This window comes from Haliaeetus leucocephalus, unplaced genomic scaffold (assembly GCF_000737465.1).
Source record: "Haliaeetus leucocephalus isolate CR32 unplaced genomic scaffold, Haliaeetus_leucocephalus-4.0 Scaffold953, whole genome shotgun sequence".
Taxonomy (NCBI): Eukaryota; Metazoa; Chordata; class Aves; order Accipitriformes; family Accipitridae; genus Haliaeetus; species Haliaeetus leucocephalus.
The window spans coordinates 527,266-545,307 of record NW_010973389.1 but is presented as its reverse complement, the minus strand read 5'-3'; the positions used below and the strand labels follow the sequence as shown (position 1 = coordinate 545,307).

General features: G+C 37.0%; 1 protein-coding gene across 1 annotated transcript in view; it reads left to right on the top strand.

Annotated features, from left to right (window-relative positions):
- TRAPPC9 (trafficking protein particle complex 9) overlaps positions 1-18,042 on the top strand; it is a 517,140-nt gene that overhangs the window by 235,898 nt on the left and 263,200 nt on the right. Inside the window, exon 19 of the mRNA XM_010584242.1 lies at positions 12,555-12,708. Within this exon, the coding sequence (XP_010582544.1) occupies positions 12,555-12,708 (154 nt within the window). The remainder of the gene's footprint in view (positions 1-12,554; positions 12,709-18,042) is intronic.

The following is an 18,042-nucleotide window of genomic DNA, read 5'->3' as shown; positions in this document are numbered from 1 at the left end:
TCAAAACCATAGCACTATACCAGCTACTAGGAAGACAATAACTCTATCCCAGCTGAAACCAGGGCAACAGGTTGTCCCAGGTTTGTGAAACTGTTTGCCCCCTTTGTTTGCTGAACAATTGCATAATTAATTTAATTCCAAAAGGCAATTTTTGCTTAAAGCTGTTAATCTATATCTGATATTCTCATTATCAGCTAGATGAACAGTTACTGGTTTAAATGCTATGGTATTGTTCTCAAAATGGGATGAAGGTACATTTTGACTGGTTTAGACAATTTTCAGAAGGGAAGTGTAAAAAAGCACCATGGGGAGAGGTGTTGCTTCTCCTCCTCCTATGGCTTCTGTGTCCTTGGAGAGTCACTTGCATCTGCCTTATGGAGTATGTTTTGATCCCTGCCTGTGTTCCAGCTCCCAAAATAGCTGCCAAGGACTGGACCAAAATGCCCATGCGGTGGCATGAGGACAGGACTCCAGGCCCTCATGAGCTGGTGCCTGCAATGAGCAATAGTTTTGCCTCAATGCTGAGAATGGTTAGAGATGAAGAGCCTGAAAGCTTGTAAATGAGAATTGTTTGCACTGCATTTCCCCCCCGCCACTGCATTATTCTTTTTGATGATGTATATGATAACAAGCCAGAATTATCCTTACTTATTGTCGCTCATGTTACAGTTGGCAATTAAGGTGGTGATTTGATTTAGTGATTTCCTATGTACTACGGTAGTGTATGGATTTCTGTAAGAGAACAGTCCAACTGGAAAAATGTGGGTACCTATTTGGAGGATATTACTGCTTGTTGTGGAAACCAGGACACTGCTAAAAAAAAAAAAGAAAACTACTCTTTTATGACTTTTTACTCAATTATGCATCATTAGAGTCGTGTGTATTTAGGAAGGAATGCTGCTATTTAGCCCGTTTCCTACCACCTGGAAGTAACTTGATTTACAATTAAGAAAACTGCTCTTTTTAGTAATATCAAAACTCTTATTAATGTGCAGTTTTAGTGACATGTCGTGCAATGTGTCATGTGCTGATTAAAGTCAAGTTTTGTCCTTTTTGGAAAATGATTCTAATGTAGTATAGTCAAAGAATTTCATTTAATTACATGTGTAATACAACTTTCTGCCTTTTACTTAATTGGTCTCGCCTACGTTGTTTCTGCCTATTAGATGATAATTTAGCAATTTCCAATTTGTGTATCCCTGAGGGAGGCTCAATGGGAATAAATGGGAGTAAAAAAATCTCTGCAGCTTTATTCCTTGATTTAGTGCTTGATGGCGTCTCTTTTTCAGTTGTATGGAAAAAGAGAAATGGAGAATAGTAAGCAATATAAAAGGAAATCTTTTGTATAAAAAGCTTAGTTTCAGAACAAAGCAGATTGTGTAATCTTTGCTTAGTATATTTACAGTATTATTTCCTTAGTATAGGATTTATAAACCCAATTTTAATAATATATGCTTCCAGTTTTAATATTAACCCTATAATCCATTTATACCTGTATACTTGAATAACTCAGAGCAAATTAGCACATCGGAAGCATGGGGGCTTCTCACCTGTGGATGGGAATGTTTATAAAACTACTACACAATTCTGGGGTACAATTTGTCTGGTAGTACTAGCTGATCATTTTGGGATAATCTGACTCTGGGATTTGCTATGTTAAATTGTGCTTTGTAAATGGGAAAGAATTTTTTTTTTTTTAACTGTCAAATTGGCCTAACACTGTGTGTGTATGAATGTGTGTGCCCCTTTATGTGTTTCTTTGGGGGTTTTGGCTTCTTTGCAGGAACTGGGAACCAGGTGGGACAGGATGGTTTTAAAAAAAAAAGTTGGTGATCCATATATGAGTGAATTTCAACTCTCTCATAAGCTGCAAGTGAAAATATATTGATTTTTCCCCCACTAAAGGTGGAGAATAAGACTGATTCCTAACCTGGGATTCAGTTTGAATTGTATGCCTAAATCTAGATATGCCTACGTATGTTTTTATTATAGTCAGCAAAATCTAGTCCATGAGCAGAAAGTATATGTAATTTTCATAAAAGAGATCTCAAGTCATTGTTTTCTATTTTGGTACCTTTGAAATGTACCTTGCAGTTTGCATTTTTTTAGAGGAAAATTGTCTTGCAGAAATTTAGATAGCATCATCTTCTGAGCTTTTATATCTATAAAGGAATACTACAAAGAAACAGAGATTCACAGAATTTTGATTAAAATTTTTTCTTAGTCCATAAAATATAGATTTAGATGAATGAAAAGATTTTTTAAATTTCTAGGTTAAAAAGAAATGCCGAACCCCCCCCCCACCTTCAACATTTACATATTTTAAAACCCTAACCTTCTAAATAATATCAAGTTCATTTTTTACTTGTAATAATTGTTTGTCAGTTTATGAAGCACTGAAACGATTAATCTAAAAATATATATTTTTAAAGCTAGGCATTTTTAAAGCATTATTTCAAGTAAACTTGAGTGAAATACTTAGATGAAAAAATTATGCAACTCCTTAGTCCTGATAGGATATTCCTCATTTTAGGAACAATACTTTCTCTTAAAAATCATGAAAATTTTGAAAAAGTTTAGTAGCATACTTAAAATGATACCATCAGTGTGAACTTCTGATTGAAAGGTCATAATTTCAGGGGTTTGTTTTAAATTGTTCCTCAGCTGGGGGCTTTGTGCTTGCCATCATGCTCTGGAAGTCTATCAAAACCAAAGTATTTTTACCTCAAGAAACCATTAGTTCACTGCTCATAACTTCTAGTATTTGTAAACCCCCTTCCCTCCACTTCCTCCAAATGTAGTGAAGAAATCTATTCTCATGTAAGAAATTTGTGTATTTGAAAATAATAAGAAATGTTGTTTTATTAGTGGTACCAAAAATCCTGTTTTTACCTCTGAGTTCCTTTACAGTAGTTGCATATTCTGCAAAAGCTTCCCAAGCATGACTTTGCTCACAGGTGAATTTTTTCCTTTCTAAAATTCAAACTACTATGTTCAAACTATTTCTGAACCATAGGAAAGAAGAGCAAAATGCCCTTTGATCTAGTTTGATTTTAATGTTTTTTTTTTAATTTGCTTTAGTTCTTTGACGATGGTTGTGTCACTGCCCAGACATTAGGCAGGCGTGCAAACAGGGCTGGACAATCAATTCTCCACATGTAATGTGTGGTCTCTACCACCCTAATTGACTGCGGTAGGTTAATATGGCAGGCAACTGCTCCAAAATGTGTATTTTTCCATTTTAATAATGAAATAAATACTGAATGTCTAGCTGTAATGTTCAGATCTGAGGCTCGTGGCCATTCGGCTTCACTGCCCTTTCCCATGGGCGCTCAAGCTCGTGGCGCGCTGAATAAGAGGGCAACTGGCAGGGCAGTGATTTGGTAAGATACGGTGATTTCCAGTTGGGAAGTTTTGGGCTAAAATAACAAGGTATTTTAGAGCTGTGCTAATTTTCTGATATATTAATAAGGCAAATCAGACCACTAATGCAACACAGCAGTATGTGGGGCAAAGTGTGCAAAGGTAAATCAATATAAACATGATGAGATACAAGTGAAGACAATCATAGCTCTGCAATATTGCTGAAATTAGATCCAGGACTGCTAAAGGCTGAGTATAATTAGCAATAGAAGCAACACCTTGTCTTGTTAACCATTATTTCCTGGGAAGAGGGGAAGTACTTTGAGGCTATCACATTAATGTTCATTAAGGATAGAACTGTTGATGAGACTTGGTAAGACCAATGTGGTCTTTCAGCCTGCTGCACTGCCCAATGGGAGAGTTTGTTTTCTGAAAACAGCTTGTTTCTGAGCTTGCTTCTAAGCACACATTTAGGTGTTATTGGCGGAGGAAGCATTAAATAAACTTCTCATGCATACAATGTTTTTGGGAAAAATACCGTTTAGGTGAAAACTTTGTGTATGTGTGTGTGTGAGTGAGATGTACATAATATTTATTAATAGTGCTGAGCAGTTGGCTGCTATGGAACCTGTATGCCTCCTCAGGTGAAGCTTACTTACTGGGAGCTAAGATTTAGGGAGCATGATTAAAGCTTCTTGTGCCCCCACTCATATTTGTGAATGTTATTCCTGGTACTAGTTACAAAATAAGCTCTGTAGGTCAAAACTCATGGACCACGTTGCTATGGTTGGCGATGTTTGCTGTTGTACTGGTGCTTTGGTTTCTTAAACTGATTATGTCCTGACTGTCTCCTAACTTTGGTTGTTGGCAGGCTAGTTTAAGTATGATGTCACTCACAAAATTTGCTTCTGGGACTTGAGAATCTGTAATAAAATCTGAATAACTCCTTTATATACCAAAAGAATCAACGAGGCTGTGGCAAAATAAACGTTTTAAAGTCCGTGGACTGGGCTAACTTGAATACAAGACTATTCAAGGAACCAAGCAAGGAGCACTCTGAACAGCTGTTACATTTTTAAGAAATCCTGGAAATGTGAAGGTCACACATGTGATAGAAGTATACAGGTAGGCTGAAGTATACATCTAGGAAGGGAAATTGTTTGGCAAAACAGTGACTTGGAAAAGAATTTGGTTATCACAGTAAATCATCTCGAGGTGAATCTGTATCTACTGCAGTGCTCTGGGAAAAGGCCAAATGCTATCTTTGTATGTAAAAAAGAAGACAAGCAAGTAGATTGTAAATTAATAATTCACTGTGACTGTAAAGTCTGATTATATCTTGAAGTGACAGTCCATGGTGAAATGTGTACACTTGCACACTGAGCATTCCTGCATCCTATCATTTTACCCAAAGAATGTTTGAATCAGTTCCTTTATGAAAAAGTTGTATGTAAAGCTCTGTATCACTTCATTTCCTCTTGTGTAATCACTGAGGTGGACTGCTTCATGTATGACTGATTTCTCAGTTGTATAGGCTGTTCTGATGTTTTGAGCACTCTGTTTTGTTTTGAGCACTCTGAGTTTGGTTTTGACTAGGATCTTAGTATCTTCTCTGAAGATAACTTTTCAGGTGTGTGCAATATGTTATGGTCATATTCCTTTAGAAGAGGAGCATTGCCATCAGTTGCATGATTTACTGGGGGGTTTTAAGACTTTTCTCTAAAGAGAAAATGAGTTGATGCTCCCGGTTTATCATGTTCAAGAGACTGTGAGACCCCTGTGAGTGTCTTCGTGTCCTACACAGACTACACAGGTCTTATACAGACTCAACTCCTCTCGTACCATACCACTGTGCCCTGGGACCAGCAACAACCATCAGTGTTGGGACAGGACAGAGACCATGCTCTGAAGTGATCTTGTGGTAATTCCTGATCACAGTGCTCCTTACCAATGTTCCTGGTTTCTTTGGGGTGTTCCAAAAGCGGAGACACGTGGTGGTTTTGTCCCCTGTTCCTTAATGCTAGGTGTGTGCAGAGTCAGAAGGAAGATACTGTGTTCAGTTTTGGGCCCCTCGCTACAGGAAAGACATGGAGGTGCTGGAGCGTGTCCAAAGAGCAATGAAGCTGGTGAAGGGTCTAGAGAACAAGTCCTTTGAGGAGCGGCTGAGGGAGCTGGGGTTTTTTAGTCTGGAGAAAAGGAGGCTGAGGGGAGACCTGATCGCTCTCTACAACTACCTGAAAGGGGGTTGTGGTGAGGTGGGTGCTGGTCTCTTCTGTCAGGTGGCTGGTGATAGGAATGGAGGAAATGGCCTGAAATTGCGGCAGGGGAGGTTTAGATTGGATATTAGCAAAAAATTCTTTACTGAGAGGGTTGTCAGGCATTGGAACAGGCTGCCCAGGGAAGTGGTTGAGTCACCATCCCTGGAGGTATTCAAAAAGCACGTAGACAAAGCACTTCAGGACGTGGTTTAGTGGGCATGGTTGATGGTTGGACTTGATGATCTTAAAGGTCTTTTCCAACCTAAATGATTCTATGATTCTATAAGGGTTGCAGCAGGTGAGTACCTGGTTCCTCCACTTGAGGCTACCTGGAAAAGATGCTCTGAACATAACAGAGATGCTTGTCTTATTCCACTCTATTTCTTCTCTTTATATTTTGGGGTGGGCAATCTTCTCAATCTTTTCCTGAGAAGATTGAGAGAGCTGGAATGATAACTAGTCATGACTCTAGAATGAATTTTTTTAGTCTTGTTCGTTATATCTGGCACAAAGTTCCATGTTTTTAATTTACATATGTTTTCTTTTGAACTTCCTGCTATATAAAGGCTATACTGAATTGTACAAATGAGCGACTGAATATGAACATATATCTTTTGAGATTTATTTCCCTGATTATTAATATTCCACTGAGGGAGAGGTAGGAGGTACAGCATGGCATTATTTTGGATAATGACAGGATTACAATCCTTTCATAGTTCAGATGTGATAAATAAAGGGAGGATATTCAACTCCATCTTCAAATATTATCATGTTTACGCTTTTCTAGGTTTCCCGATGGAGTGAATGACTATTGATTATTAGTCTCTTAAGCCCCCTATAGGAATTGGTATATTTATAGAGTAGGCTATTACCATTATTATTATTATTATTTTAAATTTCTTATTTCATTAAGCAGCTAACAGTTTTGCTGCATGGTGATTGCCATAGAAGTCCAAATTATTTAAATGGGCAAGTGAAAAAAGATGCAAGTTGAAGTTAATTGTTATGTCTCTTCATTTCCAGTTTATGACTTTCAGATTTGGAGTTAGGAATTAAAAAGCTAGATTTTGAGCATGCATAGTATAATCTCATTTAAAGAGAAGATTTATGTAGCTAACTATCTCTTAACACTGTTCCATTTTCAAATATTACGTTATATAGAGTGGAACTGTTCTTTCCTAGTTTAACTTTTTATCATCTGAAATGTTGTGGATCAGATAAGTATAAGCTGTTGAATTTTACAGACTTCAGCACTATAGTTTGACTTTTATCTCCTCTTCAATTATTTTAAATAAATAATTAAGTTCTAAATGCAAATTTTTTAATTTAATTGACCTTTCCAAGACTAATGGAAAAATTTATCTTTTGCTCTGCATAGTTCAGATATTAAAGCAATCCTTTTTCTTTATGAAGTCAGTTTTAGGCCAGGAGGAGAGATCATTACTTATGGGTTGCTTGAGCTACTTATTTTTACAGTTGCATTTTATAGTAGTGAACGAAATATAGATTGCACTTCTAAAACAGGGAAATAATTAGAAGTAAACACAAGGTATATGTTAATTTGCATTACCTTACTTTCTCATTTTCATCTAGTGATACATATGTATTCATCTCATAAGAGATTTGATTCTTGAGGTCTCTCTTTGCCTATAAATTATTATATACTGGGGTGTCATGACCATTTTTTATATCAGCTGCAGAACTTGTATTTAGGGTGGAATTATGTGTACCGGAAACATGATGTTATAAAAACTTTATTACTGAGATTGCACAATGGCAGTCAGGTGAGGTTTCTTTTTTTAAAGTAAGCTTGTCTTTATGCATATTTTTTTTTCCTCATGAAAGTGAGAAAAAGAGTATCATCCTCACTTCTAGCTTTTTCTGAAACTTAGTGTCATTGACTATACAGGGATTATTCATATAAATAAGCATTTTGCATAAGTAGTAGTAATATGGTCTGGCTCTGTGTCCCTACTGTCTACTTTATATAAGAAAGGAGGATGAACAAGAAGCATAGTATTGAATAAAGTCTCCAACTGCCTCCTTTTGGCTTCATTATGGAAACAGCTTGCAAACTCATCTGTGGATGATAGCATTTAAATAGGTAGTTAGCCATGAGGAAGAGGTTTTGGGTTCCCGTTATATCGTTTCTTCCTAAAGATAATTGAATAAGGGCTATCTCTAGATTTTATTCTTCCAGCCTAAGCAGCAGTATTTTATTTACTTAATGAAAGATGAAATCTAGTTATGTTAACCAGATTGCTGCTTTTCTTTTAATACCATGCCTGCTTTTAACCCTGTTTTATTCGGAGAGTGTGACATATTTAATTTTGCTTTATAGATTCATTCTCTTGTAAGAGATGAGGACATCAAAAGAGCCAAGATACATCACTGGGGAATAGGGTATGCCTGGGACGTGCCCGCTCTCCTGCCAGGAACAAGGGCAAGAGTTTATAGCACTACAGGCAATACTCCCTTACTGAATTTTTCACCTATGAATTTTATCTGCTGCTTGCCACTTCTGTGAAACTGTCGGTGTTGCTTAATTTTAACTGACACTGCTTCAGTAAAGAGGGATGTGCAAAGCACTGGCTCAGGAGTAGTCGTGATGCCATTTACAGGAAGTTTTTTTTCTTGATACAAAGTCCTTTCTGTTGTGCATTTTGTTGTCAGGACAGAGTACTATTTCCAATAAAGTTGAAACTCATTTTATGAGAAGTGGTGAAATGAACTATCTGATGTCTTTAATAATTCTGGACTGTTACTTTAATAGGACTTTAGATAACTGTCATTGAAACATCTGCTGCACCATCAGAAGGTTTGTCATTTTTTTTCCCTGCAAGTCATCCTGACAGGTGACGTGAGATTCTACGGTGCAGACATATCATCAGCATTGCCAATGAGCTGACCTTTCCCTCTTCATTCACTTAATTTGTATTTGAATAATTTGCATCCCTGTGACAATGCTTGGTTGTCTGAGTAGCTGTCACAACGGCTTGGGCTCGTTTCATGACAAAACCCAGTAGTTTCAAAACAAGACTGTTTCATTATTCATGAAAACTGTTGTTACTTTATCCCTCCTCCCGCACAAGCAAGGTTAGCCAGAGAGAAACAAAACCTGTTTTGCATTTGCAGGATTGGCTATTAAATATTTTTGCATAATGCAGTGTTTTTATACAAATATCTCATGATTTATTGAAAAGTCTCCTCATAGGAAATTTGGATAGCTACCCATGAGGCAAAGAAAGTTAAAATGAAATTCTAGTCCCTTTTCCTGAAGCAAGTATATGTTTAAACTTCTGTGGTTTAAGATCTTTTATGTTTTCCCTGATATGTAACTACTGTGAAGGGCAAGGTACCGTGTATACAGTTACCCTTGCACAGCGTGAGCCATCATTATCCTAGCTGTTTGTAATAAATTGAATGCCTGTTTCAATCTGAATTGCCTTTTTTTACTGCTTTCTATATAGATTCTATAGATTCTTGTATATCACAACAAACAAGAACAAATTTGAGGAGAAAAGAGGTGCAGAGAACTCTTGACAAGAAACATAGGTTGCAAAGTAACTGTAGATTACTACAGTAATTTAAGTGGAGAAAGACTTTTACAGCTAAAATACATTTTAGTTTCATTATTTTGATGCACAGCACAGTGGCAAAGTTGGGCGATGGTCAAGAGGTTGCCTTTCACTGTCTTCTGCTTCTTTGAGGGTGAAGCCCGTGTGTTCTCTACAGATCAGTTAAAACCTCAAAAATCCTTCTTTTGGTTGGTGATTGTCACCCGATGTCCAGCTTATCCATTTTCTCCTTCAGTCAACCGGCTTCAGGAATTGTTCATCCATTTATTAACACCTCACTGGTGAAATGCATCTTTTGAGATGGGAGAAAACTTCATATTAAAAGTGAAGCGAAGAAACTGTGTTTGTGTAGGGGTACATTTTTAAGGATGAGTGACTGATTTAGGTTACGGTATTTATTTTTTGTTTTGATTTTTGTGTAAAGCCTTCCAATTTACTACTCATTCCATAGGCTGAGGAATAAATACTGAAGCAACATTATTGATAAAAAATGCAGAGACAAAACTCGATACGAATATTTTTAGCACAAGAGGAAGCAGAATACTGGTGATAAAAGGCATCTATGTTTAAGAAAAAGAGCTAGGATTTAATTTTGTCATGCTTTACTTTGAGTGTAACTATAGTCTTGAAAAATTTAATTTTATCTCTGTGTTGCTTTCCTATATTCTGCTTATAGCTGTATTCATAATATTATTTTGTGTGATATTTTTCTCTCCGTAATTCTCTTTTACTCAGACCTCTTCACTTTCTAGCTGGCAAGTATGTTGTTGGGGTGCTCTGTCTTCTCATGTGACATAAGGTGTCACTGTGCTGAATACAGCATACACAGTATAAATAAAAACATGGTTAAAAAATTTGAAAAATTAGTAGAGGTTCTGAGTGCTAGGAGCCCTATTTACTAAAGTTTTCCATACCTTAGAGCTTAATAAAAGTTATTTCAAGCAGACCTGTACAATGAAACATTGTTAAGAGTAATCTCGGCTGTATTCCTGAAGCTGATGTGGATTTATTGTAGGCTGTTGGGGAAAAAGTGCTTACATGCATATTTAATTTCCAGAAAAAAAATTACCATATTGCCAGTAATGATCCATTAACAGAAGAATGCAATCTGAATGCCCTCAGTTACATATGAAATATTGTTAGGCAGGAATGTTTTTCTAATATATTTCACTTTTAGAAAAGTGTGGCACAACAATTAGATGAGAGTTGTTTTCCAGGTCTGTTGGGAGACAGACTCTAAATATGTTTGACTGGTCAGAAACTAAGATAGTTTGTTGTCAAAATATGACTACAGGTATCTAAGTGTGAGTATTTATATGAAAATTTAAGCAGTACTGTCTATATAATAGAAATCAAGTACCGGGTTTGCATCTGCTCAGGTACCACAGAGTGATGAAGTGATCTCGGAAACAAAGGCAAAAATGATTTCTTAATGTTCCAGTTGCGTCTCTGTCTTTCACATGCATTGCCTATGCAAAATCCAGGAAACTCAACCTGCATTTGCAGAATCAAATCATACTTCAATGCCAGTAAGAATTGATGTTGTTAGTCATAGTTTCAGGCCTAATATTTCTTTTTAAATCCATACTACAGATTGTATCTAGGTGTTTTTCATTACATTATTTATTTCTGGTTTGATTCCTGCAGTTACTGTGATACACTTTTGTTGCTCATTTTAGCTTTTTCTATATGCCCAGCACTTGATGGTCTTTGCATACAAATGAAGAACTCTTAATGATCTCTTGCTGTCGGAAAAAATAGCCAAAACAAAAACACCCCTTAGAGAGGAATAGATTAATTCCTCTGCCTTTTTTTAATTTTTAAATGTGAATATCAGCAAAGATACAGTCTGCATAAAAGGTAGCTTATAGAAACAATAATTCTGCCACCTTTGTCTCAGTGCTGTATTTGTACTTTTTAATGGTGAAGGTAGTCGTGGAACATTAACAGCTTCTCCTGAGATGTCAGGTTTTGCTCAGGGTGAAGCATGATGGGCCTATTTGAATTCATCTTTCCACAATAAACTTCACAAGCTCTAGATTATTCCTTGTCTTTATAATTGCCGTGTATTTTCTCCCAGTTTCTTTTAGGGTCAAGATTCTCTTAAATTAATGCTAATTATAGAAAATCTCTTCTGGTCTGGGGGGATTTCAAAGCCCTTTTTTCTTGACTTTTGTTACTGCTGTTTTCCTTTTGGCAACATTTATAGAATGTTTCCCTCTTTATGTGTAGAAATAGATAAAGGAATAATAGTAATCTGGTGTTTCTGTGAAATGCCCTTCCTATATCACTTCTTAGATTGTAGTTGCATTTAATCATGAATGGTTTTCAAAGCTGTTTCTTGGTCTTCTGTTACGTGCAAAGTCATCTCAAGAGCAATATATTTTAGTTCTTCCCTAATTATTTTTCTATTTCAGACGATTCAGGAAATTAAAGCTGTTTTGGCAGCACAGTATATTAGATCTGCTATAACCACATTTCATGTGATGTGAGCTGGTCTGAATTCCCTTTCATATTAGATTAGTGATTCTAGTTTAACATATAAGTATTTAGTATGCATTATAATGTAATATATTTAATTTGCTTTTATGCCTTACTGTACATTTAATAAAGCAATTATTTAACCATTTACTGCCAATGAATTATACTATGATATTGAAATAATATTTCCTGTAATTCATGAAGATACATTAAGCAAGATGGAAGATCTTCTTAAAGAAAAAGACAAGGACCACATTTAGGCCCTAGTACTGTGGTTATTTTGTCTTTCCTTCCTGAGGTTTGTAAGGAAATTTTTAAAGGAAAATTTAGAAAGTTGGCTTGTAAAACCAAGGCAGTGCACATGGCTTTCTAAGTGTGTTACTGTTCACATCAGAAGCAGTTTTGTATATAATATTTTGCTTCACTTGTGTATAGGTTGGGATTAATAAACTACTTTAAATAGTATGCTCATCAGCATTTGGCCCAGTCTTGTTGCCTTTTTTCAGCAAGTCTTAAGCACACCAGGAGCTTTTACAAACCAAGAATGAAGGTAGATGAACCTCTGCAGAACCACAGTAAGGTCAACTGGTTGCAACTGCAAAACAGATGTCTTGTGTACCACTCACAAAGGCATTAAGATGTTGATTGATGATTTGTAAGAAATCTTAACATCTTCAGTAGGCTTAGACTTTTGTTTTTAGTAGCATAAATCATATGGCTTATATATCATTAGTATACAGAGTAGATGCCACTGAGACAAATATACTAATATTGTAGTGCTTGGTTTCACAGTGGTCTGCATTTTCTGCAGAAGTAATAAGTTGTTATAGTAAAAATCCTGGATTTTCTTCTCATTCTTTTCCCTTTGCTACAGTATGGCTATCCAAGTTGACAAGTTCAATTTTGAGAGCTTCCCAGAATCCCCTACCGATGGGACACAGTTTGCGAATGCAAAGCAGCTGGAAGAAGAAAGGCAACAAGCAAAAGGTCTGGAGATTAACAGCAAGCTGGATATTTGCTGGAAAATTATATCCTTTCATAAATACTTGCTTTAAAAATATATAAATAGATACCCTGTGACACATTTTATTTTATAATTCAACTCACTTTATAGCAGTGTTACTGAAAAGAAAAGTAATTAGAACTATGAAGCTTATCATAATTATAGACTGTTTAAGGTTAATTGTGCTGTATATTATTTAGATGATGCTTGGGTCTTACTATTATGGCTTTTTCTGAGTCATTGAGCCTGCCACAAACCCTGTGTGTTTTTCCCAACTTTTAGGGAACTGAGGAAGTATAGTTAGGATTGGTGATTAGTAGTTTTATAGGGTCAGATTTTTCTGTTCTCCCCCACACCGAGTAACTGAATCATGAAGAAATACATGAAGCTGGATTTAGAGTGTTTTCATATATTTAATTAAATTTGAGAACATATTAGAATAATTTATTTCCAAGTCCTCTATACAGATTTAGTAATATATCCAATCTTGGGTAGCCTTTTTAAGGCTTAGAAAAGACATGTGTGATGGCTTAGTCATTCTAAACATAAAATTCCCATAATCATTCTAAATGCAGTGAAGTACTGCCTTATGATTATTAAAAGAAATTACATTCAATTTAGAATTAAAATAAACCAATGGTGTGATTGTAAATTTCATGATTTCCATAAAAAATCTTGGCTTGGCTTGTCAAAAATACACTTTTTCCTGATTTTCATCAGGGAAACGTTCTGTGCAGCCAACAGCCCCCCAAGCCGTCTGTTGGTACTCGGCATCTCTCAGATCATCCTCAAATTTGCGTGATAGTGGGTGGCAGAAAATAAGGGAAGAGTGGCAATCAAATTGTGGTTTATCTTTTTGTGCTTTTATTTGTACTTTTATCTAGTGATCTGAAATGATTTTTCTTTACTAATTATTAAATTAGCTGCACAGGATTTGTCAAAGGCAAGACTTGAGACATAAGTGAGATTCCTAGTGCCTGGTTCCATCCAGGCTCCCTAAGCAACATTTCAGAAAGAGTTCCGTTTATGCAAAAATGTCAATATTTAACCAGAACTCACTTAGAAAATTTCTGTGTTATGGAAAGATATTTATATTCTTTCATAGCATAGTTGAATTCTTACACTGGAATTCAATGCGTAGTTGTAATAATTTTGTCAGGGTGTAAAAATACATCCTCATTCATTTCTGTTGCTGAGCAACACTGTTTACATCCACTCTGCGTTCTGTATTTAAACCCAACTTTGATACCAAAACTATTGTGGCTGACATGTAAGTCAGTACCTTAGAAAACCAATAGAACAATGCATGAATTCTGTGTGTTAAATGTAGTGCAAGTATTAGTTTCTCTGTTTTTAAATATTGTTATGCATGTTCTCTGTGTTCCTAGAACTACAACCATTTTAATGAAAGGCAACAGTTTGCACATGTGCTTAAAAATTCTTCAAGAAACGTGTACATTGTTTTCCAGATTTCATCCCAAGCAGAGTCAGTCTTTCTCATCCTTTTATTTCTTACAGCTACATTTAGATGTGAACCAGTAAACAAAAATTTCTCCTCTCACTTCTGCTAAGTTTGAGAAACTTCATTTCTGAGACGTCTGTCTTCCCACCAGAGTACTTTGACATTGACCAGCAGAGTTTATTTCAGACCTACTGATGGGCAGACACATGGAGAAATGGATGGATGTCTTAACTGCATAGGACTTGTTTTCTGTCTGAAGCCAACCTAAATGCAGCCAAGAGATAAAAAGTATTTGCAAAAATACAAAAGGATATAGTTGCTTCTGTTTCTTATTAGGGAAGGCATTTTTGCAAAAGTCTTTTGAATGGTAAGACCAGGTGATCTCTTTGGTATCTGCCATCTTTGAATGACTTTGAACTCTCCAGCTAACCTTTCTCTGCTAAGTGTATGCCTGAGAAGAGGAATGTATGTTTTAAGGAACACCATTCAGACAATTTTGTTGTAAGTAATCTTATGTTGTTTACAAGGGAAGGGCTATATTATTTAGCTTGCAGTTCCTTAAATTCTTACCGTGTTGGTTTATACCATATGAAACCATCACATAAACAAAGGCTTCAAATTTTAAGTGTGTGGATTACATTGACTGCAGTGAAAAGTTAGTTATATGCAACTCATGTGAGGGCCAAAAATAGTTCACAAAGGATGAGGATTTCAGGCTGCATCTGTATGTCTTGAGGAGAACCAAAAGTATTTTCCAGTATGGAAAGTCCATTTTCCATGGCTTTATCCATTGAAATATTCAGGGTTTCAAGTGATGAGATTTTTCAGTGCTTCATTTGTGAAAGCATTGTAAAACTTGATCGATTTTCATATAATTTTGAAGGGCTGAAGGGAGAAGGTAAAGACAACACAGCATATTATTCAATTCAACCTTTGTACATTTTTGATAGAATGAAAATTATTAGGAAAATAGACCTTTTTATGAGAAAGCTTACTGCCATGCCCTTTCAATTAAGAAAAATTCTGAAGTAATGTAATTTAGTGTATCTTTGAGATTATAGTTGTATTGAGATAATTTAAATTAAGAACATGCTGTCTTGTTTTTTAGCATCTGTTAGATGGCATCTGGTATCAGCTTAACAACTGGGGTTTGTTTTAACACAGGATTTGAACAGACGGAGCACATGTAATATTAACGTGGCTAATGTTTTCAAATTATACTTCTCTTCATATTCTCTAAATATTGTAAAAAGAAATTTGTATTTTCTTCAGGGACCTTCTGTGTATTTTGACTTGTGGATCAAGGCATCTGTCCTAAGTGTACTTTGAAGTTTGTAGAGTGCTATGTCTCTTGCTGAGTGCTCTAAGATGTTCATCTTTTTACTGATACTTTGTGCCTGAATTCTTCAACATCTTGAGTTAGGAAATGTCATGTTCCCTATGTGGAAGATGAAGGGCAGGTTAAACTTCTCTCTGTGGTCTTTACCCACTCTGTGTTAGACCCACCGTAGATTATTAGTCTTCAGAGTATTCCATTGATTTGTGCCATCTACATTTTACCTTCAGAAATTCAAATATGTTCAGAATTATTTCAGAGAATTTGGTCACCTGTGGGTGATCCTCATTTTTAGAAGAATAAACAAAGATTTATCAATGTTCAGATGGCAGAAGAGATTTTTTCATGGGAAGCACAGAAAGGTTCAGCTAGGGGTAGCATCAAGAAGTTACTTATGCTTCAGTTTGTTGTAGCTCTTGCTGCTGCTTAATGAACAGTCTTTCCCTGTCCTCTAGCTCCGGGTGCCTCTTGTCACCCTCCTGATGAACTGAGGTAAGAACATCTTTACCAGCAGACTTGCTAGTTTAATGAGTCTAGCTTTAGACTTGGTACCTTGCAGGATGGACGCCAAAGCCTGTAGAGCAGTGCAAGAAGGGGGAAGCATGGGCAGGAGGAAGTGATGGGTGAGGATCACCGAATCTACCCTGAGGTGTGATCAAGAGCCCATGTCAGATGCTTGCACCTGAACTTGCAAAAGCATGCAGAGGAGGAATTAGAGGTCAGTGTGCAGTTGCAGAGCTCTGGTGTCACTGGGATTTCAGAGACATAGTGGGTAGTTTGTGTGAACAGGGTGCACTGACAGGTGGGGATGGGTTTTTTAGGAAGGTTGGGCAGAGATGATGAAGTGCACAGGGAATTGTTAGGAAATGAGTGATGGTCAATTGGAAGCTTTTGGGTCAAGAAGAGTTGTCCAACAGGGTGATGCAGCGTGCATTTGTTACAGACCATTCAATCAAGAAGCGAAGCTGGATGGACTCTTCCTTTAACAACTGAAAGAGCTCTTCCAAATGCGGATTAGGAGATTTCTGGAGTACTTTAAGGATACTTTTTGTGTACAGGTGCTGGATGGCTTGATTTGGCATGTGCTGTGTGGGTTCTGCTACTTGAAAATAATGAAGATCCAGTTAGAGGGGTGAGGTTTAATGTCAACTTTGACTACAGTCATCCCGAGATGATGGAGTTTAATATCCCAAGGCAAGTGAGGAAGGCAAGTAGCAGGATAATGACTCTGGACTTTAGGAGAGGAGACTTTGGGGAACTGCTAGGCAGGATTGCACAGGAGGCTGCCCTCAGGAGCAGAGCAGTCCAGGAGAGCTAATGGACCTCTAGGGGCAACCTTCTCAAAGCCCAAGAGTTGCAGCAGTCAACAAGGTACATCTGACTCTTCAAGCAAGGCATATCACGAGGTGACTGTAGCAAGTTGCAGCCAGGTAAATTCCGGTTAGGTACTAGGAGAAATTGTTTTCACAAGGAGGGTGGTCAGATAGTGGAACAGGTTGTCCAAAAGTGCTGTAAAATTGATGTCTTTAAAGATACTGAAAAATTCTGGATGAGGCCCGATGCAATTTCAATATTTTCCATGCTTTAAGCACAGGCTTGGACAGTAACTCCAGAATTGCGTTTCAATATAAATTATTCTGTGATTTGTTCAGCCATGCAGTGGGCTGGGTGAGGGAATGACTGCTAAAAACTAAACTCATGATGATCAGAGGGCTGGAGCACTTCTCCTGTGAAGACAGGCTGGGAGAGTTGAGGTTCGGCCTGGAGAAAAGAAGGCTCCAGGACAACCTTCTAGCAGCCTTCCAAAAGGGGGGGCCTACAAGCAAGCTGGAGAGGGACTTTTTACAGGGGCATGTAGTGACTATCACTATAGCTTTAAATGGCTTTAACTGAAAGGGGGTAGGTTTAGACTAGATGTAAGGCAGAAGTTCTTTACTGTGAGGGTGGTGAGGCCCTGGAACAGTTTGCCCAGAGAGGCTGTGGATGCCCCATCCCTGGCAGTGTTCAAGGCCAGGCTGGATGGGGCTTTGAGCAACCTGGTCCAGTGGAAGGTGTCCCTGCCCATGGCAGGGAGGTTGGAACTAGATGATCTTTCAAGTCCCTTCCATCCCAAACCATTTTATGATTCTGTGATTATAAACTCCTTTTCCTCTCCCTGTCTCCTGCTCTCCCCAGGTTTGATTGCAGCCAGAGAAATTTTCTAATGTACTGTGAAAGAATTACTATTCCAGTGAAATAAGAACTGTAACATTTTTAGTCATTTTCTTGAAAATACTGCAAACCTGGCTTTTAACAGCCTTTAAAAAATGAGGCTTCCAGTGCCACCTTAAATACCATGCTCCATTTTTAACTTTTCTAATAGTTAGACATTTTTTCCTTAGTTCAGCATTAGTTTCTGTGGTTGATATGAAGCCTGTCCTATTTGCAATGTTTTCTTACATTTTTGAAATTGTATTCTGTGTGTTCCTTCCTCAGTTTTTTCTTTTCTATATTTAAACCTAATTGCGAACTTTTTTTCAAAGCGCATTTTCTTTCACTCATATTGCTGGTATTATTCTGTG